Source organism: Indicator indicator, chromosome 22 (genome assembly GCF_027791375.1).
Source record: "Indicator indicator isolate 239-I01 chromosome 22, UM_Iind_1.1, whole genome shotgun sequence".
Taxonomy (NCBI): domain Eukaryota; kingdom Metazoa; phylum Chordata; class Aves; order Piciformes; family Indicatoridae; genus Indicator; species Indicator indicator.
Genome location: NC_072031.1, coordinates 12,512,611 through 12,535,552, shown reverse-complemented (window position 1 = coordinate 12,535,552; position 22,942 = coordinate 12,512,611). Strand labels below are relative to the sequence as shown.

The following is a 22,942-nucleotide window of genomic DNA, read 5'->3' as shown; positions in this document are numbered from 1 at the left end:
CAGCCTTTGACTTCCTGGTTTGCAGCTGCACGGACACACTAAAGCACACAGAAAATCCTGTTAACTCTCCTGCCATCACAAACAGATATTTTTCCTAACGTGAGGAAGGACATGCTGTGGTTCAATCCCAGCTGGGTCCTTGGCATAACATGGCTCTTCCAGGAGTGTGTATGTGGTCTCTTTTCTGTGTTTCATCACTCTCACAGTAACCTTTAATGTTGGAATGTTCAATTTTTGCATATTACCATTCTTGCTAGCATTCTTGCAAGCTAACTGCTGCTTGTACAATCACTTTGGTTAAACAATCTAAATGTTGGATCCTCCTTTCCTCTTTGCATGGTCTGCTATTTGAACTTTCCCTTACTTTACAGCAAAAATCAAAAGATCCTTCCTCCCTTCTGTCCTTCCATTGAACTTTCCCTTCTGTCCCTCTGCTACTGTCTCATTGCTATTCTTTCTCTTCCAGTCCTTACTCATCAATCTGAGGGTGAGTGGAACAACTTTTAAAACCAGAGATTGTGGGTAGCTCCAGGCAGCTAGAGCCTATTACCGTAAATGTTCCATGTGCAAAGCTTCTAATTAATGGGATTTTTTTGGGAAGAAATCTAGCGGGTATGGCTTTCTGTAACAGCACTGTCAAAGCGGCAATGCCTCATGAATTTCAGAGTGCCAGCGATCGGAGAACAGGGGAGCTGAAAACCCTGTTTGCTAAACTCAGTTCTGAAAGAGCAAGCAAGCTCTTGTGGTCTCTGTGAAACCTTATCTGATACTGATAGGAGGTGCATGGAAAGGCTAGGGCCTCAGGTAGCCACCTACATTTCTTACCTGGAACCTCCTAATACAAGCCCTTTCTTCTTTCGTTCTCTAGTGATTATAGTTTCACTATGCTGTAGGTTTTCCAGAGCCTTTTGCTGCATTTAGAACAAATGTGGAAGTGTTCAATAACTTAAATCAAGCACAATCTTTCTGGCCCCATTCAAAACCGATTTCTGCAATTGAATTAGTTTTCACAGTATTTTTCTTCAAGACTTCTCCCATGGATTGCAAAAGCAATCTTCAGCTGAGAATGTCTTATTTATACCAAATAAATAGTTATGCTATTAGCTTAAGTACAGACCAATCAAAAATCTATAGCTAAATGAGAACGTGTTGATTCCTCCATTCATTCTCTCAAAAATTGCTATATAGGCAAAAAGTTGTGTAGCTCTTAGTTTTCAGAAGTGCTGAGCATGCAGAACTCTCCACTTGGCTGCTGTATAAACATGATTTGAAGGGCCTCTCAGCTTAAATAATGCCATGCTTTTTTAATTTTATACACAGCTTTCGCCTGCACCCACGCTTTGAGGATCTCAGCTGAAATAGCACTGAGGCAAGAGGCAAAGGAGAGTCACTTGAGTCATTCACATCTTTGTTGCAGCATGAAAAGTTTCAGAGGAGAGCGTCTGGTTGTAATTACTTACACCTGAAATAATTCTCACTTTAATTTTCTGGTTTAGTTCTCTGTGCCTGTAGTGGAGATAACTACTTATCTTCCCAAGATTAATAAATATTAGGAGCGTTAATGAGTGAATGCAGACAATACTTTGGATGTGAAAAGCATAAAGCATTATTGTGGATTGGCAGCACTTAATCTGGAAGTTCACAGTTTATACATACATTTTTTCTGTCTTCATGGAATCATAGAATGGTAGGGGTTGGAAGGGACCTCTGGAGATTACGGGATCACAGGATGTTAGGGGTTGGAAGGGACCTCTGAAGGTCATGGAGTCCAATCCCCCTGCCAGAGCAGGACCATAGAATCCAGTACAGGTCGCACAGGAACACATCCAGATGGGTCTTGAAAGTCTCCAGAGGAGACTTCACAACCCCTCTGGGCAGCCTGCCCCAGTGCTGTGTCACCCTCACAGTAAAAATCTTTTTCTTTGAGGACCTCCTGTGTTCTAGTTTGTGTCCATTGGCCCTTGTCCTATTATTGGGCACTAGTGGAAAGAGCCTGGCCCCTTCTTGACAACCACCCTTCAGATATTTGTAAACATGAATAAGATCCCCTCTCAGTCTTCTCCAGACTAAATAGCCTCAGGTCTCTCAGCCTTTCCTCATAAGACAGATGTTGCAGTTTAATGGTGTTTTCAGGAAAGCCATTGTACAAAAGATACGATGTATTTTTCACTAGTGTCAACCATGTCACTCCTAATGAAGTACAAGAAGTTAAAAAAAAATAATAAAATGAGAGGCATTCATACCTGGAATTCTTATTTTTAGGCAGTTTTAGTAAGTGTATTTGCATCCCAAACGCTCACATTCCTGTGCTTTCCTAAACAGGATCATGTTCATTAGGGCACTGTTTCTGGTGCATAGCATAAACTGCTGCAGTGGGTTTTCCTTTGGAAAAACATTAAATATCAGCATCAAGAATATTTCATTAAAATCCAAGTGCATCCAAAACAGCAGAAATACTGAGTATAGGAAACACCTGGACTGAGTGACTAGATGGCAGCAGAAATTAAATGCTGTGGGAAATGTCAATGAAAGGAAATAGACTAAAATTGTCTTGGAGTGTCTCATCTGACTTGAAATCAAGTACAGCTTCCCCCTGAATCACCATGTGACTGAAGGACTGTCATATCACCTCTACCAGCAATTTATTTACTTTCCCTAGTGCACAACGAAATCTGCCTCGATTTCCCATTCCCAGCAACCACCCTTTCCACTTTTCAGGGGGGAAAGAAAAATAATCGTTTTGGAATAAAGCTTGTATTAATCCCATGAGGCGATTATTAAAAAAAAAAAAATTCAATGCTTTAAGGTGTTTGAAAGATTTATTATTAATCTTGAAGGGGTTCAGAAGCGCTTTGAGCAATCCAGCCTTCCCGAGTGTCTGAGCTGTTGTGAGGAAGCCGGCGCCTTCCCGGCAGCACTGAGCCCCAGCACTGGAGTGTGGTGCCTCTTTATCGTGAAGTGCCGCCACAAGCGATGGTGTTTTGATATGTCTCCCGACGGGGACAGCCCGGCCAAAGTTCCCTTCCGCTTCATTGCCGTGTCCGCAAACCGAGCTCCCGCCGCCCCTGGCTCCGGGACGCCCCGCGCTTCGGCCCCTAGGGAGGCGGCCTCTCCCCGCCCGCTCCGCCCGCGCTGACAGGCGGGCGTTGCGGAGGAAGGGGAGGGCGGCCGCCGGGCTCTGGCCTCACATGACTGTTGCCGCGATGGACGGCGAGCCGCCCGCAGGCACTGTGGGAGCCGGTACAGGTACGGGGTGGCGGGAGCCCGCGGGGAGGGTGTGGGCGGCGGGGCAGCAGCCCTGATGCCGGCGGCGCTGCACCATCTCTCGGCGCTGGGTGCCGGGGCTTCTCGGGTGGGGTCGGGGCTGCTACGGCCGCCAAAATTTGAGGGAAAACGGGCATCGCCTTCCTCTTCTCTCCCCGGGGCGGGGGGTATCGGGCCGGCCCCGGCCCGCAGGGGGGATGTCCTGACGCCAGGCCACGGCCGGGCCCCAGTGGTGTCCCGGTTCGTGGTGGCGGGGAGTTCCCTTCCACTCGCGAAGGTGGCCACTGGCCCTTAAGGGGGGAGTATTGGTGGGCGCCCTGGGCCGCTGGGTTTGCCGTGCCCCGGGGGCAGCGCTCAGCGGTCGGTCGCGTCCCGGTGCCCGGAGGTCAGCTTACAGAAGAACCCTTCTGCTGGGGCTAAACCCTCTGCCGGGGCTTACCGCGGGCACCAACCAGAACTTTTCCTCTGGAGAGTCGTGCGGCTGAGCGCGTCTGTGGGTACTGAAGTGACCTGACTTGGTCTGCTCGCACCCCGCCCGCCTAAGTGGACCCGGGGGCACGTTAAGCGTGCGGGGAGAATTACGAAGCGGTTCAGTAGGCGCTGTCACGGAGTCCCGGAGCGAGCCACGTCTCCTCCTTACTGACCCAAGCCAAAAGCAGATCCAGCACGAAAAGGAAGAAGCAGCTCCAAACGTTGAAGTTTTAAGAGCTGAATGTGAGCGCGAGAAACTCGCAGCCAAATGCTGCCAGCACTTGGTGTGAAGTGAGAAACTGAGAGAGCTTCTGGGAGAATGAAGAAAATTATATGCCAGGCTCATAACAGTTAAACTGAGTGAGGCTTTTAGAGGGAAAACTGGATAATATAGTTCTCTAAAGTTCTCTTAAAGTGGCTGAAGTTTCATCCTGGTGGTTACTGCTCTGTGCATAGTAATTTTTTTTTTTTCTATTTGGGAAGAAGGACTAGTAGAGCTTACAAGTGCATAAACTTTACTTTGGGAAAAATGATTTGTTTGGATTATATTCAGGACCCAGTGTGAGTGTGCTTTTGGTAGGCCTGTGATGCTCCTGATGCAGGTAATGCTTATCAATGAATTATTTTGAAATATTTCTGTCTAGGACTCATGTAATATATTGGGATGTTTAGCAGCAGCCTTTATGGAAAAAATGTCCTACTGTAGCAAAGAGAGAGTTTGTTCAGGTATGTCTGTTAGAGATTCACCATCTGCTCCAGGAGCGCTATAGAGATAAAAAAAAAATGTCTGATTATTCTTGATCCAATTAACTTCCATGCTGGTGGTGGTGATTCTGTAACTGTCTGCTTAGCCTTATTTAGAAAACTTGGCTTTCTTTGACAAAGATTATGTTTTGACCGTTGAGAGAAGGGCTCTAATGATCTTAGCAAAAGAAAAATAATGCTGTGAAAGCAACAATATTTTTATTTCTAGCATCACTAGTGATCAGTGATCTTGGAAGTTTCACACTCTTATATAACTTTCTTGGAGATCAGCAGCTTGTCAGCAAATATTCTGGGAGGATTGAAGTCTCCTGAGTAACAAGAGTCCTGGCAGGGATTGTTGATGCCCACCTAAGACTGCACATAAAAATGCTGTCTTTTGTATTTTGCAGGGTTAAAAGTAACACAGTAAAGAGAGAAAAGGAAAAGAACAATGTCCACTGCATTAAAGTCAGTTTTGCAAAGTCACTTATATTGACTTTTTGGGGTTTTCTGGGTTTTGGGTTTTGTGGTTTGTGTGGGGTTTTTGAGTTTGTTTGGTTTTTTTTTTTTTTTTTGGCTTTTGCTCCACTTGAGGCTGTTTTGCAAGCATTGCAGGGAGGTAACCCAGGTGTTGGCTGGGAAGGGAGCAGGGTGGCTCCTTTTCTCCTAGTGGTCAATATTTAACTGTTTGTGCAGCCTGTAGGAGGGCTTGGTAGGGAGGGCCCTATCGGTTGCGGACAGGAGAATTTGCACATAACCACTCTTGATTTCCCCTGCAATCTTCATCTTTCAGTAGGTTGGTGGAGAGAAAGTTACTGGTTATAGATGTGGAAATGGTACAAAAAGAGGGGACTTTTCCCCACTTTTCAGTTGAGACATGGATGAGTTTGTTCTAACTATAAAATGTGTGAAAAGACCATTGAGAGACTGACGTATGGGGCGTGGCATGCCCTTATTTTTTAAGGTCTAAAAATCAAGTTTTTCCCCAGCATAATTAAGAGGATGAGAAATGTGGAAGGAAGATGAGAAGTAAAATGTAAAGATGAACAATTTCTTCTGATGAGATTTTATTGACCTGTGTTAAGGAAGAATGACTGTGGAAACTCAGCAGTTTTGTAGCTGAGTTAAAAAGCCCTTGTGAAAGTTTCCTGGAGAAAGTTTTATGTGTTACTGCTCTTTTGGGTGGCATTTTTGGGTGTGAATTGTTACACTTTCAACTTCTTTGTTAGAGCTGTGTGGAAAAAAAAAAAAAAGATAGTTTAGCCATCCTCCATTGCAATCTGGGAAACTGCCTTAGTGAGGATTTGACTTTTTGTGTCTGTGGTCTTTGTGAGCAGTCTTTGATGGACTTTTCTCCCCTAATCCTGTTACTTCTTCAATGTGTGTAGCTCTATCTCACCTTATTGTGTTTGCTACAGCTTGGGACTTGTGTCTTCATGGCTGACTTGTGAAAGGAATATGTTCCTTATATTCCCAGATCTGGGAAAGTGCTTAGTTAATCACTTGATGATCTAACAGCGTAGTTAAAAGAACAGGGTATTGGTCTTAAAATTAGTTCTTCATTGGGTTGCACAGATTTACTGTGTGACATTCAACTTGGTGTTGTTTTGTTTTTTTGTTGTTTTTTTTTTGCTGTAGTATGTGGTTGTGGTATTTTGAGAGGCAGTTAGAGGTCTACAGCTATTTGGAATGCAGAAATGCTAGTGCTTTTTTAATTGATATTTAAATAAAACTTAGATCACCTCACCTGTTGCTGAGTTGTAATGAGAAGTAATGACTTCTCTGCTTCATCTTGGAAAGCACTGAGTGTTGAGGAACAACCTTAAACTTAGGTGGTAAAAAAACCCAGAAAGTAAACAACCACCAAAACCATAACAATGCCAACCACCTGAAAAACAAAGCAGGGAGGGACCCCCTCCAAACAACCAAAATTAGAAACCAACCCAAAACTCCTCAGACCAGACAGTGCAGGATTTGACATCTGCACTGAGAGAGCTGTAATGGTTTGTTTGGTTTTGGTTGTTTGTGTTTGTTGTTGGTTTTTTTTTTTAAGGGGAAAAATAAAGTGTTAGAGCCTGTTTTTCAGCACCTAATTTTGTGATAGCATGTGTATTATTTTATCATGTTTGGATAGCTTGTGTTTACAAGTGAATTGTTAGGAGGAAGGGAGACTTGCACCATCTCCTGATTAGAGCAAAGCTAAATAGGATTATTTTTCTTGTACCCAGTAAAAAATGAGGACTTCTCTTCCATGCAGCATAGCTCTGTGTATCAGTTAGCTGTGTTAAATAAAACAGACTGATTCCTTTGCATAGCTCCATTCTAAATAAGAGTTGCACGAGTTTAAATTCCTTAAAAACCTCAAACAAGTCACAGAGTTGTCAAAAAAAAAAAAGCCTTTAATAGGAACAAAGTTTTCTTTGCTTTTTTAAATGTGTGTGTGACTTCTGTTTTTCTTTTCTTGTTTTTAGGGGATTTCAAGTTATGTAAGAAGTAAGAAAGAAAAAAATTGTGAGGCAAAGAATCTGTTTGAAGTTGTAGTGGAACACTGCAGCAGCTTTCAGAGAGGTTGATTTGGGCACTGAGGTCTGGAATTATGGAGGAATGTGTTTGACACAATAAGGGGGAAAGGCATTTCCATAATGCCTGAGACTTTTCATGAGAAGACAGAAAGGAAAGGGAAATGCTGATGAATGACATTTGCATTGCTGCTTCAGTATTCCTGACCCAGGACTTTGTAGTGGAGCCCACATTTTTGCCAGGGAGAAATCTGAGATATCTGTGTACAGAAATAATCAGTTCTGGTACTCTCCCAGTTTCCCATGAGCTGGATCACCTCTGCTCTGTATGGCGGTGACCTGGGGTGGTGGGCAAGAAATCTTAGCTATTTCTCCTAAAGGCTTTGCTTCCTTTCAGGCTCCTTTCTTTTCCTAGAAAATTAGCTACTAAAGTAACAAATAATTTTACAGCACTTTCTGCCTAAGTATGTCTAATAAATTTAGTTGATTAGCACGCTGGTGTAATAAAGAGTTGTTAGGACCAGCCATCTGTAAAATGGAGATAAGGCCTCCAAATTTGGTTATTAGAAGTTAAGTAGGGAAGGGAGATCTATACTGTGATTTACTACCTATGCTTCCAGCTCTCACATTGCCTTTCTGTGCTGGATGTGCTTGCTTACATGCTCAGGCATTTAAAATCCTTCTTTGGGTTTCATAAATATGTGATTTTTAGAGATTTTGATTGAGGAAACTGGGAACTGTGGAGGGCAGATCTCTGTCTGGTTGCATGAATGGGAGTAATGAACGCTGGGCACTAACTAAAGCATTAAATATGTGGTATAAAGTAGCAAAGCTTTCTATGTCACTTGTTCTCGGGGCAAGTTTCTCAACTCCTTTCAGTCCAAAGGCTACCTGACTTGTTACCAAAAAAAAAAAACCAACCCAAAAAACCCCAACAAAAACAAACCAGCAAGTGTTTTGCAGTGTTCTCATCGTTGTTTTCTTTTACAACCAAACCAAAAATTAGGCCATCCTTTGAACGCTTCTTTCAACTTTTTTTTTTGTCATCTTGTTACCTTCTTGTTTGCATGTGTATGCATACATGTACAGATATATTCTTTTTAACTTCTCTATCAAATTGTTCTGCCAGGCCCCTTCCTGGTATCTTATTGACAACAGATTGAGAAGCTGCTGTTGCAAAAGTCTAGCCAAAAAAAGCTGATTTTCATTTTGGCTGCTTCCCCGTGTTCCAGGGGACCATTCCGTAGCTCGTTTCTGTATTCACTTGCTGTTTTATGTACATAAACTTCACTAGATAATGATCTGCTGAAACCAAAGGGAATGTTTTCAAAATTAGCTGTTCTCCAGCAGCCAGTGCGTGATGGGGAGCATTAAGTGTTTTGTTACAATGCATGTAAATCCTTTTACGGGTTGAACACAGGAGCTCATACCAATGAGTTCTACTATTATCCACTATTCCTGGCCAGGGCCCTTGAGGCTGTTTCTGAATTGACTCTTTAGTAAGTAGAATGAAAAATGGGCTGAAGAATACCTTCAGTATATATTGCTCTGCAGGGTTAGAGTTAATGCCACCATAAGTGTTTTCTAAAAGAGATTAACAGCTGTTCCAAAGTCATCTTACTGTGTTCTCAGACCAGTGTTCGAGGGTGTAAATTCACTCTGGGTAGCTGTCTTCTTGATATGGAACACGCTGAGATTATTAATTAAACAGTAATTAGTCAAACTTGTTTGTATGGTTGTCTGATTTGTAGTATTTCACACATTTAGACAAGGCTGAGATTTAAAGAAGCTACAGAATATTTCAGAAAGAACCAGGTGTGTGAACTGCTGATAAAGAGAAGGTATTTCCTATAGGTGAATTTTAGAAGGCACATTTAGAGAATAACTTGATGGAAATTGGCAAAGTATTACAAATGAGAAGAGCGACGTGACTGAATTGTCAAAGAAATGCTGGGTCTTGGGTCTTGTCTAGATCTCTCCACAGGGCTTTGCTCTGTAGTGGTCTTACAGGGCAATGTGGGTTCAGATCACTGTAATGATTCTGAGAATCCTTCTCAGCACCAGTTTGGCTGCTCATGCTCCAGATTCCAGGACTTACAGATGAAGTGCTGACGGATTCATGGTTCATCCTACAAGCATTTTCTCACGATACCTGTATTTTGCCACTGGGAGTGTCAGTAGTTTACTGGGCAGTGCTGAGCCCCACTTTCAGGAACTTGGTGCTATGAAAGCCCTGCTTTGTTGGTTGGCCAGCAGAAAGCTGGAAAGAAGGCAGAGTGAATCAACAGGCAATAGAATGTTGTATTAGTAGAGATTGGGACTGCTCTCAGGAAAGTAGGTGTGTTGCAGTTTGGCTAGCCCCTCTTTGGGAGGCTAGCTTGCAACGACTGCCTCTGCAGCTTGAGCCAGTTTGGTTCAGCATCACAGAGGCCTGGAATTCTCTGTAAGTTTGTGTGTGTGTGTGTGTGTGTGTGTGTGCTGGAGGAGCAACTAAATTTCCTGTGTCACACTGCATTTCACTGATGTGTCTTGAGCAACGAAACCCCAGAATTACAAGGATGTGTACCCAGAGAACCGCTGCTCTGGAGAGTGAGGCTGTCTCTTGTTCCCTAGTTCTCTTTGTGTGTATTTTTGACACTTGATTGTGTGGTTTGCTATACCTTGCTACCCTATGAGAGGTCAGGTAGGCAAGGATTCTACTGCACTGTATTCTGAATTTTCTTTCTTCCCCTCCTCAGTTCAGCATTTACTTGAAAAGTGGCTATACAGATACCTTATCATTTTATCCAGCAGCACCCCATGTCAAGATCTAATTAGGTTGCTTTATATTACCATAAATTACTGGCAGGTGGCTGGAACTTTTTTAGAAGTTGCTATGTAGGTGGGGTTAGTAGGTGATATATTGGTCTATTAAAGCAGAGGTGTTAAGACTTGCTTCTCTGAGTCACATTAGCAGGAATCTGAAGCCTGATGAGACATGTGGGATAAGGTCATTTGTCCTGAGTTTGGTTTCCATAAGCAGTTTTAAGGAACAAAGAATGAAGTGTCTATTCTGAAGCTGCCTCTCCAAGGGATTGGAGATTACCTGTTCTCTCGATTTATCAGGGCCTGGAGCATGTGAAGGAACAGGTGGTAAATCTTTATCAGGAGGTCAGAGCTGCAGTCAGTCTTTTGATAAGAGAGTACTCTGAATCTTTGCCCATTCTTTGATGTAGTGCCCATATTCTCATCTGGCTGAGAATCAGTAAGGATCTCTCTGTCCAGCTTTGGCCAGCAGTGGTTGAATTCAGTGTGGAAAGCTGTTTGGTTTTTAGCTACAAGCAGTGGAACAGGTTGCTTTGAAAGATTGCACCAGAGCTTTTTTTGTTGTGATTGAGGAACTGTTGAGTTGGTAGCCCTTATTAGGAACTCTTTTCCCCAGCTCTTGAATTTAAGCATATTGACATAGCAAATTACTGTAACTCACACCCACTCCAGCACACTGCCATTGAGTTCAGTACAATTATGTCAAATGAAATGTCTCCTTCCTTTGTGATGCCATGTAAAATGAATGTATTAAATTTCTGCAGCACAGTAAACTGACACGTTTTCTTTCCTTCCATGAGTTGTTCTAGGCAGGATCCAAAAGTGCTGAACTAGGGTTTTGTTCATTTTGGCAGATCCTGCTGTGGTGGGAGCTGGACAGACAGGAAATGCAGGCCTCTTTGCTGATTCACAGAACAAATTTGGCCTGTGATTCTTCTTCTGCTTAGTAGAGATGTCTTTCTGACTCGGGATAATTGGTGGTGCTCCTGGGTGTTGTGACGAGGGAGGGACCTGTGTCTTGAACGTGTGTGAAGCAGCATAACCTCCTAGGGGAGTGGCTTGAGTGTTGCATCACTGTGGGAGCACTGAGCAAGGGAACGGAATATTTTAAGGCTACATCTTTTACTTTATCTTATCAGGTCTACTGGACTGTTTTTTCCTTTTTGTCTTTTAGATTTGGCAAAGCCTCCTCCAGTAAATGAACCGAGGGAACCGGAACAGTTTCTAATGCAGGCACCCCAGGGAAATCCACTGCTGCTTTCCCACACCCTACAAGAGCTATTGAGCAAGGATAGTGTGCAGGTGGAGCTTATACCTGAGAAGAAGGGCCTTTTTCTGAAACATGTGGAATACGAGGTTTCCAGCAAGGTAATGAACAAGCTTTGGTCTCGCTGTATCCCCTTAAGAACTTCTGTGCAGCTGCTGTTGATGGAGTCTTGACTAATCCAATTGATGTGTTGGGGGATGCTGGTTTTGAGTAGGTCAGGGCTTACTTTTAATGCAGTAGCACTATGCTTTCATTCCCTGGCCTTCTGCACTATGAAGTGTCTTCTAACTGAGCTTTGATGGATGCTTTGCTAGTTTCCTTGGCTGAAACCTGAGCTCTGTACAAAAGCAGATGTATGACACTGGAAAACTGAATGTTCTCCTAATGGACTGGTGTAGGTGAATTGGGTGTTCCAGACTACTTTGAGCCAGTGAAGAAGTTGTGTTGGCAGGGTTGAATCATAGAATGGAACTAGTACTGCAAATCCTTCTGCAGACTCTAGGCTGCTTGGAGTTTACTTGCCTCAATCTGCAGCTGTAGTTTCCTATCTTAGTTTAAGAGAAGATTGAAGATCATGTATCCTTTCCTATTTACAGAGCAGCCAATGAAATAACTTTTCAATAGCTTCTGTATGCTCTTTCAAGAAGGAAATCTCTCTTCAAAGCAGACCATGAGCAATTTACATCTCCCAGGCCCCCAAAGCATTAGTTACTGAGAAGCAGTCCAGCTGTTGTAGTCACTGTTGTACATATTTGGGTCACTTGTCTTAGTGATGTTTGGGGCTTTAGGTATTTTTGATTGACATCCATAAGTTTGAAGAGACTGTCATGAGGGTGGAAGGGCAGCCACAGTGAATGCTTCTGTGGGCTTTCTAGGACTCCTTGATTATTCTTGCTTGTGATTTTGGGGCACAGAGCTCAGTGACCTTGGTGGTCTCTCTAGGTTTTGAATTTAGGAACTCATTAACCAGTTCTTTTCAGTTGCTGCCACCTCCTACAGCTGTAGCTGCAGACTCAAAAAGCAGCATAGCTTGGCTTGGGCTTCCCCTACAATCTGCAACACAAATCAACATCAGGTTGCAAAGCAGACAGAAGGAGGCCCTAGGGGTTGTGTCCATTGTGCTCCAGTTATGTGCCTTGTTGCTTTAGTTTTGAAAATAGTGCTCCAATAAGTGGTGGATAATGTGCAATGCAAATGCAGGGAGAGTGAGTACAGTGTTATGCAGGCCTATTAACTGTTCCAGAAGTAGAATTTGTAAGAATTGTGTGTGTGTGTGTGAGGAAGGTTGTGAGTTTCTTACTTATTGATTATTTTAAAAGGTTTTCTGCCTCCTAAGTGTCTCCTTCTAGATGCTTCCTAACTCCTTTGGAATGAAAACCCAGTTCTTTTGGCCTCTTCTATGTATTGATCTAAGAAATGGAGACTGAAGGACTAAAGTTTTAAAGGAACTTTCAATCTTTGTTTATAGATCTAACATCAGTAAGAGGCCTCTCTCTTGTGAGGTTCACTTAAAGCATCAGTCATTTGGGCTAATACTTAACAAGATCTAAGACTGTTTTCCCATCTCTGGATTTGAAAGTGATTTAGAGAGAGTTCCTAAGAGCAAGAGTTGAGGGACTTGCAGTTACTTCAAGAAAAGAGCTCTCCAGAGCACTTTAAGAGTGTCAGTACAATTTCTAAATGCTCTGTCTAATTTGGAAGACAGAGTTTGAAGGTGTACTGGAATGGAACCACAGCAGATTTAGGGATCTTTTTAATTTCATGGGAAACCCTCTCCTCTTCATTTTGTAGCCTCTGGCATCCTGTGTGTGAATGAAATCTGACTTACCAATTCCAGTTTTTAACTGAAAATCTTATTCTCAATGTGGTAAGTGGTGGGTTGATGCTGGCTGGGTGCCAGGTGCCCACCAAAGCTGCTCTGTCACTCCCCTCCTCAGAGGGACAAGAGAGAGAAAATATAGTGAAAGGCTCATGGGTCGAGGTAAAGACAGGGGGAGATCACTCCTCAATTACCATCATGGGCAAAACAGACTTGGGGAAATTAGTTTAATTCAGAGTAGGATTACAAGAAATAAAGCCAAATCTTAAAAACACCTTCCCAACTCAAATTTGATCCAAGTTTTTCTCTCCCTCCTCCCCAACAGTGGTGCGAAGGGGCAAGGAATAGGGATTGTGGTCAGTTCATCACACCTGTCTCTGCCACTCCTTCCTCACAGGGAAGGACTCCTTGCACTCTTCCTCTTTCCAACATGGGACCCCTCCCACAGAAGACAGTTCTCTGCAAACTTCTCAAACTTGAGTCCTTCTCATGGTCTGCATTTCTTCATGAACTGCTCCAACATGGGTCCCTTCCACAGGGTGCAGTCCTTCAGGAAGAAACTGCTCCAGGGTGGTTTCCCCATGGGGTTACAAGTCTTGACAGCAAACCTACTCCAGCATAGGCTCCTGTGACTCCTGGAGTGACAGGTCCTGCCAGCAGCTGGCACGGGCTTCCCATGAAGTCATAGCCTCCTTCAGGCATCTACTTGCTCTCCTGTGGGGTCCTCCATGGGCTGCTGGTGGATATCTGCTCCACTGAGGACCTCCATGGGCTGCAGGGCAGCAGTCTGCCTCATCATGGTCTTCACTGTGAGCTGCAGGGCAATCTCTGCTGTGGCAGCTGGAGCACTTCCTCCTTGACTTACCTGGGTGTCTGTAGGGCTGTCTCCCTCACATATTCTCATTTCCTTCTCTTACTGAACTTCTTCCCCTTCTTAAATGTGTTACCAGAGAGACTGCCAGCAAAAGGTCCATCTTGGAGCTCACTGGCATTGGCTTTATCAGACATAGGGGAAGCTTCTAGCAGCTTCTCACACAAGGCACCCTTGCAGCCCATGCAGTACCAAAACCTTTCTACACAAACCCACAACACTGTAGTTAGAAGAATGCCATCGCTATTCACAGTTGAAAGGTGACTGCCTTTGGAGTCTTCTCCCTCCTTCCCACCACAATGCCTCTGAAGAGAAGAAATACATTGTTTTGGCAGTCTCTGGGTGGGATTTCTTTCTTTCTTTCTTTGCTGATTGTCCAGCCTCTGTATTGATTTATTCTCCCCCTTTCCTTAATTGCAGAGATTTAGGTGCTCAGTCTACAGGCGCTACAACGATTTTGTGGTGTTCCATGAGATGCTGCTTCAGAAGTTCCCATATCGAATGGTGCCAGCACTTCCACCAAAGAGGATGCTGGGAGGTAAACCTGGGTCTTCTTTTGACTGGAGGGGTTGTGGTGCAAGCATGATTAAGGGCACACTGTGGAAAACAATCCTCTTGGCTTGGCTCAGATAACAGCTTTGCTGTTCTAATACACAATTCAGAGGTATGAATTGTTGCCATCCTAGAAATTCCCTATGGGTAAAATATGAATGTAAAATTTCATTGGGGTTTCTTTGTATGGAAGTTTGATGTCTACTGACTTTTTTGGTAAGATTTGTGATTCTGTGCAAGAGCATGGCAGAGTTGTAGGTGTTGTTTTTTAGGAAAAGAGGTTGTGATGATGATCAGTGCTGCAGTGCTAAGGGTGTGGAATCAGTGCTGTGCTGTTGAAAAGCTGTAGGATGTACTCTGGTGTCTTGTGAAGTGTCCAGAGCTGAAAAGGTTTGTGGAAATACCATTGCTTTCTATAGTGAGAAGAATTCAAGATCTGTATTAAAAGGTTTAAAACTGCAGAGGAGCTGATTGTGTGCAACCAGCAAAATGGCCTCTCCAGTGGGATTGATTCTGTTGAGTCAGTGCAGGGCCCTGACTTCACACTCAGCTAAAAAGTGAACACTGATGTTAAGTGAACAGCTTCAGCACTGCCTGTGACAGTGTTAGCTTTCACAAAAGCCTTATGATGCAGCCAGTAGTAATTGAACCTTCTCAGTTTATGTACAGAAAGGTGTTTTTCTGACAGATAAACCAACTTCCTTGAAGTAGCCATCATCCCTTTTTTGTCTCCTGTTCTAAAAAGGAGCTTATTGATCTGCTCAGGATAACTTCACACAGGCTGCAATCAGAGTGTCAGTTTGTTCAAGTGTATTTTAGCTGTTAGAATAGAAACCAATGCAGTATCCCGGGACTGAAGACATATGAAACCTCCTTCAGGTACATTTTTTTTTTTCACTAATTTGAAATTATTTACATTGTTTTTAAACTTTTATTGTTTTATATGTTGTGTAACTGTGTAAAATCCTGTCTTGTTTTATACTTCATCTGTGAGAATAGAAGCTTTTCACTGTCTCCTTGCCCATGCTGCTAAGCTTACCATGTTTCAATAAATAATTGATTTCAGTCTAAGAGTCAATGTATTGCTACAGTGAAGAGGAATTGGTAAACAGTGAGCAAAGCAGGGTGCAGAGTGAACTGAAATAAAGCAAAATAATAGTGCTGAAAAGCTTCAGTGGTCATGTGTCCTTATGATGGAATGCAACCTGTGAACACCTTTCTTTCAGGGTTGTGAAACCCTGTCTGTTGAATATGACCTGATTTAAGTGTTCTCAGCCAGAGCTGACAGAATTTCCAATTCATGCAACACCTGTAAGCCAAGTGACCTTCTCTGATCTCAGTGCAGGGAGGATGCGTTTGTCAGTCACTGTTGCTTCCTTGCATCACCAGTGCAGTGATACTCCTGTGTATTCCCCAGGGCATTTCTTCCCACAGTTACCACAAAATCACAGAAACATTCAGGTTGGAAAAGACCCTCAGGATCACCAAGTCCAACCAACAACTCTACTCAACAAGGGTCACCCCTAAACCATATCCCCAAGCAGCACATCCAAATGACTTTTTAACACATCCAGGGTTGGTGACTCAACCACCTCCCTGGGCAGCACATTCCAATGCCTGATCACTCATTCAGTGAAAAAAAAAATTCCTAGTGTCCAGTCTAAGCCTACCCAGTTGCAGCTTGAGGCCATTGCTTCTTGTTCTATCACTGATTACCTGGGCGTAGAGACCAGCATGAGCCTCTCTACAATGTCCTTTCAGGCAGTTGTAGAGAGCAATCAGCTGCCTCTTTTTCAAACTAAACAGCCCCAGCTCCTTCAGTCACTCTTCATAAGATTTGTTCTCCAGGCCCATATTATCATATGTTTAGGAAAATCTGGTAGGATGAGTTCCCAGACTGTGCTAGGAGTACAGTCCTAATGCAGCCCAAAAATGTGTTGAGACAGAGTGTGGTGATTGCCTTTAGTCCAGTGACTGCATGTAGAAAAGCTGCTTAAGTGGTCTTAATAGAAACTGCAAACAGGAAAAAGGAAATAGAATAGGCAGCTCTTGTTTCTGAGCAGGTTAATAGGCTGACAAGTGGAATGGCAGCCCACAGGATTTGATGGATTGGTGTAGGTGTGTGACCCTTGCACACCACATCTGCAGTCCCAGAGGTGGATGGGCAAAGCTACATGCCTTTTGTACTCAGTATGCTTCTCTACTCAGTTGCTCTTTTATTTTCACAATGGCCTACTTTGTCTGTCCAGTGAAAAAAATATTAATAATCTGCTCTGCTCCTTTTGGAGGATAGCAGCAAACTGAGGAAGTGTGTAGATGATCTCAGAAATCTCCATCTAGGCTAAAAAGTGAACAAAGCAAAATCAAGATCTGCAACCCTAATGACAGAAAAATCACTTGATGAGAGATACTGCACTAAGGATCATTATAAAGAGTCCTTGCAGGCAGCAAACTCCCAACTTAAAACTGAGGCCAGAAGAGTAATACCCTATTGTGATCTGGGTGTTGTCATGGAGAGGGGATTCCTTTACTTTTCTTCTGTGTTGCTTGCTTTTCCTTCAGTCTTGTTTTAGTTTAATTTGTCATCGTTCCTGAAAAACTCCAGGGACTTTGATTTACTGCCTTACAGCAGTAAGGTTGAAATTATTCCTGTCTCAGGAAGATGAGAAGAACTTTTCTAGGTTGACAAGGACTCTGGATAGACCACTGCAGATTGTTGGGCAGGTCTTGCAAATCACTTCCTGACATCTTGTATGAAAAAGATGGATACTTATCTTGAATAGGCAACTTACTGTCACTCTAGCCCCAAAGTGTTTAAAAGTGTGGAGGAGCAACAGATGAAGGTACAGAACACTGAAGTTACTTCTTCAGAATAGTGAGCAAAACCTCCATAATTATTTGTAGGATGATCACTTTGCAAGTGGTAGTGATCCTTGCAGTAGCAAACAAAAGTGTTGCGCTGCAATTCCAAGTCCCAAACACAGGGAGATCCCCTCTGGGTTCCAGCTGCAGAACTGATGCCACAGAGTAAGAATCTTTGTATGCCCACAGTTTGTAAGCTGAGGCTTCAGGCCTTAGATTTGGTTGTTTGTCCTGCTTACCTAACCCACCCTGTGGAAATAACCACACAGAGATAATTATGCTGGAGTTCAGTAAGATGTAAGGAGCCACTTCATTGGATATTTATTTTGGTGGTCAAGCTGAAAGATCTGTTTTAGGGAGCTGACATACTATAGGTAACCATTCTTTGGTTTTGAGTACTTAAGCAAGAGTTTTAAGTACAAGGCTCTTCTTTCTCAGCAGCTCTTACATGTGGTGCATGAATTGAACTTGAATGTTTCTTCCCACAGCTGATCGAGAATTCATAGAATCCAGGAGGAGAGCACTGAAGCGTTTTATAAACCTGGTGGCTCGACATCCTCCTTTCTCAGAAGATGTACTCTTGAAACTCTTTCTGTCCTTCAGTGGTTCAGTGAGTACTTGTTAGCAATAGTTTGAGTCTGCCTTCTTTACTATCTTGACTTCTTTGCTGGGCACAGAGTTCAGAGCTGCTTTACACCTGCATGTCGTTGCTTCCCATGATGAGGAGAATTTTCTCAGTACGTATTTCTATAGCTGGAAAGCAGAAGGCAATTTCACTCAGTGTCAGGAGTATGGTGTTTTGAGAGTGATGCCTGTTCTTGGGGAAATGCATGCTATGCTTTTCCTTAAATCAAGCCTAATGAGGCTAATGCTGCAGTTGCTAAGTTGTGCCTTACCATCGCATTATGAGACCTGTGTGAATTTCCTGTGTGTTACTTTGTTCTTTCATGCTCACTTGATTCTGTATCTTCTCCAGGATGTACAGAATAAGCTAAGGGAGTTGGTCCAGGGAGTAGGAGATGAATTTATGACCTGCAGATTTGCTACCCAGGCCAAGGTATGTATATGAATGTCTTGCAACATTTTACACTGGCTTAAATGGCTCTTTCCTCCAGGTGGATCAGCTTACAGCATTTTTGAGTGATGGAGATCTTAGGTAGGAGAGTTGTTTCCAGCAAGTGTGAAGGATTTTAAGCTTGTAGTTTTATCAAAAAGATCAGCTAACTGCTCTTAAGGGCCTGGTATTTCTAGCCAAATGATGGTTCATGAATATGACAAAGATTAAACAAAGAATGCTGCTCAGAACATGTTTCTCAGTTTATTATACTTGCATAAGAAGCAAATACTGCACAATTTAAAAGCTAATATCTAGATTGAATTCTTCCCCATATGTTCATGCCCTAATTCTGTCATCTTCTCCCTGTGGGAGAGTAATTTGGACTGTTATAAAGAAGCTAGTTGCAAGTTCTCCATATATCTGTTTATCCCAGTGATTAGTGCTATGGCAAGTTTTAAATACACATTGGCTCTGTTCATTGAGCAATTTTAAAGCAAGTTGTTGTGCAGGTTCCTGCAATGCCAACAAAAGGTTTTGCAACTAGAGCTTAATTCAGGCTTTTACCAGCAATACAGAAGTCAGAAAGAGCTGAACTTTCAGTGCATGCTTGACTTTGCCAGGCTGGCAGTTAGTCATAGCACCAGATCAGAACCTGTGAGCTTGAAACCTCGTAAACCCTGTTTTAAATCCATAGTAGCATAGCAGATTTTGCTAATTTTGTCTACAACCCAGTATTTGAAGCTATTTCTTCCTCTGGAAAGTAGAGGTCTTTGTATGACATCTGACGTGGACACCTAAATTGTGAAGCTGATCTCTTCTGGGTTGTTCCAGCGTGGCCTTGGGAGAGTGAGCACAGAAGGGAAGACAGTCTCTCTCTGTGCCCACAGTTAATGCATGTGAATGTGCCTCTGATTTGTCCACTAGAAATCTCTTTTGCCCTTCTTCAGGACTACCTTCCAGCTGACATACAGGCCCAGTTTGCTGCCAGCAGGGAGCTCATCAGGAATATTTATAATAGCTTTTATAAGCTCCGGGACCGTGCAGAGAGGATAGCTTCTCGAGCCATTGATAATGCCTCAGATCTTCTCATATTTGGAAAGGAGCTAAGGTAGGCTGGGGGCAAGAGGGTTTGCTGATGTTCAACCTGTGGGTTTTTTTCAGAACACAAAACTGTTGTATGGTGAGTGGTCTGGTAGAAATGTTTTGTTTTTTTTTTTTTTTCAAAGCATGCTAAGGGTCATCATAACTTTTCCTACTGTAAAAGAAGGAAATGCCAGCTTTCTACTAAGGCTACATTCCTTAGAGCAAGTTAAAATACAGATACCTTGACATTCAGGTGCTGGTTGTATTGCCTCTTCTCCCAGGATGTACACAGCTCTGCATTTGTGATTGTGCTGTAGTAGCTCAGCACTGCCAGCTCTTTAGACAGGTTTGAAACTCTGAGCTGCTCTCTGCAAATCAGTGGAATTTGTCTCCTAGATCTGAATACTACTTATCTCCTTCCAGTGCTCTGGGCTCCGACACTACACCGCTTCCTTCCTGGGCTGCTTTGAATAACAGCACATGGGGGACTCTGAAACAAGCCTTGAAGGGTCTGTCTGTTGAATTTGCACTTCTGGCAGATAAGGCTGTGCAGCAGGTGAGTTCTTTTCTTTTTGTAAAATGAAGGAGCTGCGTTGCTGCCTTCAATTTCATCTTGAGTCATGGGCTCTGTGGATATAGGCACTTAGAATTAAGAGGGAGAATGTAGTTCAAACTCACACCTTCAACCAGCAGTCTGCTTGTTCAAGCCTGAGTGAAAAAAATAGGCTGTGTTTAAATGGAAAGGAAAAAAAAAAAAGGAAGGAAAAGCCTACTTTATTTTTTTAATCTCAGATGGTAATTGGGCAAGTTGTACTACTACACTGAGCTGTCCAAAAGTGCTGTGTTCTGTCTTGCTCGTCTGCAGAGAGTCCAGAAGAACTTATTGCTGAACCAAATTCTGACATTTGTGTGCTTAAACATTACATGAGAGTCATTCAGACAGAAGCATCATATTCCTGTGTAAGTGTGCAGTGTGATAATGACTGTTAGAATAACGTGAGAACATGACAGTCTGGGAAGGAAGAGTAATGGCTTGTCTTCACTTCATCTCAGTGTGTTAAAATACTCAGCATGCTTTTATAGATCAGTCAGACCAGCAGGTCTTTTTCTCTAGAGTTCATGCTCCCAAGAGCTTTATTGGTACCTGAAGAGAAAACAGTATTTAGTAAAATAAAAACAAGCAGTGAAATTTGGCTCATCTCTTGCCTTCTGATGCATGAACTCTTATGGGGAACATGCAGGTATTTCCAGCCTTAATGGATTAGTTATCTTGTAAAAAGGGAAGACGAAAGGCAAGAGCAAGAAGTTCCAAGCAGAGCGAGCTGAAAGGGCTGACGTGCCAGACTGGGAAACTAAGTCCCCTTGTCATAATAGTCAGTCAGTTGGAAAAGCTGTTCCTGCTCCAGTCAGATCTTTGTTCTGCATACTGAAGACTAAACACTCCAGTGCCATCTGAAAGACGTGGTTGTGCAAGCATTGATGTGCCCTGGAGAATACAGTGCAGGGCCTGGATGGTGTAAGGATGTGAAGAACGGTCATGTCTGCTCTTGCCAGGCTTACACAAAATGTGTTTTTTCCTTGTTTTCTAGGGTAAACAGGAAGAGAATGATGTGGTGGAGAAGTTGAACCTTTTCCTGGATTTACTCCAGTCCTATAAAGTGAGCTCTGCTGCTCTTCTGCCAGTGAGAAAGTTATTTAGAGCAAGCTTGTGCTCTTTAGAGGGTGTAACACAAAGTGGATGGAAAACTGTCTGGGAGGCCAGTTCAGAGGCCAACTGGGCATCTGGTAGAGGGAGGGGAGAGGCTATTTGCCATAGCTAGCTCTGTAGCCATGCTGATCAGCTCATCCTGTGATGAGAACTTGCCAAACAGCAAACCCTGCAAAGAATCTAAAAATATGACTGCTGGAACTATATGGATCAGCTAACTTTTGGCTGTTCTTGAGTCAAAGCAGTGAATTAGATCACTACTGGTTTGTTCATGGAGACATGAGTTCAGTTACAAATGAAAGAAGTTTTGTTTATACTAATCTTTGTGTCAAAGGCACTTTTTTGTTGTGTTTTTTAGAAGCACCTACTGAAACTGTATGTGGCAGCCTCTCCTGAAATTCCCAGGCCTGGTCTGAAATTGAAGGACACTGGCAAGCTCTTACTATAGTTAATTGCAGGCACTTAATATTGAGAAGGGCACAAAAGATAAGAGGCCTGATAAGATCCAAAGTGCTAGCAGAAGTGACGCTCTAGATTGCCTCTTCAGCTCACTGACCTGGGTCCAGGAAGTTTTGTTCCTTGAATTCTTAGCTGCCAATGTTTGGTTTTGGTTTTGGCTTTTTTTTTTTTTTTGACCCTCTTGAAAACAAAGAAACAAAAAATCTGTGGTATAGAAATTACATAAAGTGTGACTGTGGGTTTATGTTCCTGATGTACTTGTCTTGTGTGTTTGCTGTCTCTTAGCTTCCACTGAGGTCTTGTTTTTTTGCTTTTCCCACAAAGGACCTGTGTGAAAGACATGAGAAGGGAGTATTGCACAAGCACCAGCGAGCATTGCACAAGTATAGCATGATGAAGAAGCAGATGATGAGTGCCACTGTGCAGAACAAAGAACCAGAATCGGTGGAGCAACTGGAGTCTCGGATAGTGGAGGTAGGGCAGGTGCCTGGGAGAACAAAAGGTGGTACTGGACTCCTGTGATGGTGCTGCTGTGAATCTCAGTCATGTTTGCAGTAAGTCATTAGGCTAAGTGGGTAACCTGCACTTTGGGTATTGTGAGCTACCTGCTGCGCTATGCAGAAAATGCCTTTGCTTTCCTCACCACTTGATACTGGCTCTTTGGCAGCACATTATTTGCAGGAGCTGTGGAAAGCAACAGTTTGCATGGTGGAAATTGATCCAGGAACCTTTCTAGGGTTTTGGTATGAGTTTGAATTGCTAGTGTGGTGGGGAATGCTGTTTCCTCCTGCTGTAAGTGAACCTCGACACCCTGTTCCTGGCAATGCGTTTCAGAGTTCCTCTCCTTTCAGCAAGAAAATGCTATCCTGACCATGGAGCTGCGGAATTACTTCTCTCTCTATTGCCTGCATCAGGAGACGCAGCTCATCCACATCTATCTGCCTCTCACCTCTCACATTTTGGGGGCCTTTGTCAACTCCCAGATCCAGGGTCACAAAGAGGTGAGTGCTTCTGGATTGTATTCTGCCTCCCAAAACATGAATGAGAATTTGTATTTGTTTTCATCCATGGGCCTTCCTCCCTCAATCATCTGTCCAGTTTTGTAACTTCTTAAGTCACCTAAGGTCTTTCCACTTTGGGGTGAGAATGAAGACCAGCCTCTAACCCCTCTAAAAGACCATATCTTCTTACAGCAAGTTGCTCTGTTTTCCTTTTTTAATTCTTCTTTGGCTGTCTGTAGGGTGGGAGAAGCCCCAGCCCCAGCATGTGATGATTGCCTACTGTGATGTCATGTCTGTTTGCTCTCTTCTTCCACTCACAGATGAGTAAAGTTTGGAATGAACTGAAGCCGAAGTTGAGCTGCCTCTTTGTGGGATCTACTAATATGCCAACTCCACCATTGTCACCTCCAGAGGGAAACTTCTTCTCCAATTAATGCTCTGAGAACCTAATATGGAGCAA

The 22,942-nt window shown here is 43.2% G+C and overlaps 1 protein-coding gene across 1 annotated transcript; it reads left to right on the top strand.

Annotated features, from left to right (window-relative positions):
• Positions 1–3,188: 3,188 nt before the first annotated feature.
• SNX8 (sorting nexin 8) lies at positions 3,189–22,916 on the top strand. The gene is made up of 12 exons (XM_054390864.1): positions 3,189–3,246; positions 4,411–4,461; positions 10,978–11,171; positions 14,181–14,298; positions 17,663–17,784; positions 18,151–18,231; positions 19,179–19,339; positions 19,738–19,870; positions 20,904–20,972; positions 21,806–21,955; positions 22,333–22,482; positions 22,803–22,916. Exons 1-12 carry the CDS (start codon positions 3,189–3,191, stop codon positions 22,914–22,916), a joined length of 1,401 nt encoding a protein of 466 aa, XP_054246839.1.
• The last annotated feature ends 26 nt before the right edge of the window (positions 22,917–22,942 follow it).

Excerpts from the sequence above, each read along its gene's own strand:
- SNX8 (XM_054390864.1), top strand. The coding sequence starts at position 3,189 with ATGACTGTTGCCGCGATGGACGGCGAGCCGCCCGCAGGCACTGTGGGA. Across the intron at positions 19,871-20,903 it reads CAGATAAGGCTGTGCAGCAG|GGTAAACAGGAAGAGAATGA; the intron begins GTGAGTTCTTTT and ends CTTGTTTTCTAG. Across the intron at positions 21,956-22,332 it reads TGGAGTCTCGGATAGTGGAG|CAAGAAAATGCTATCCTGAC; the intron begins GTAGGGCAGGTG and ends CTCTCCTTTCAG.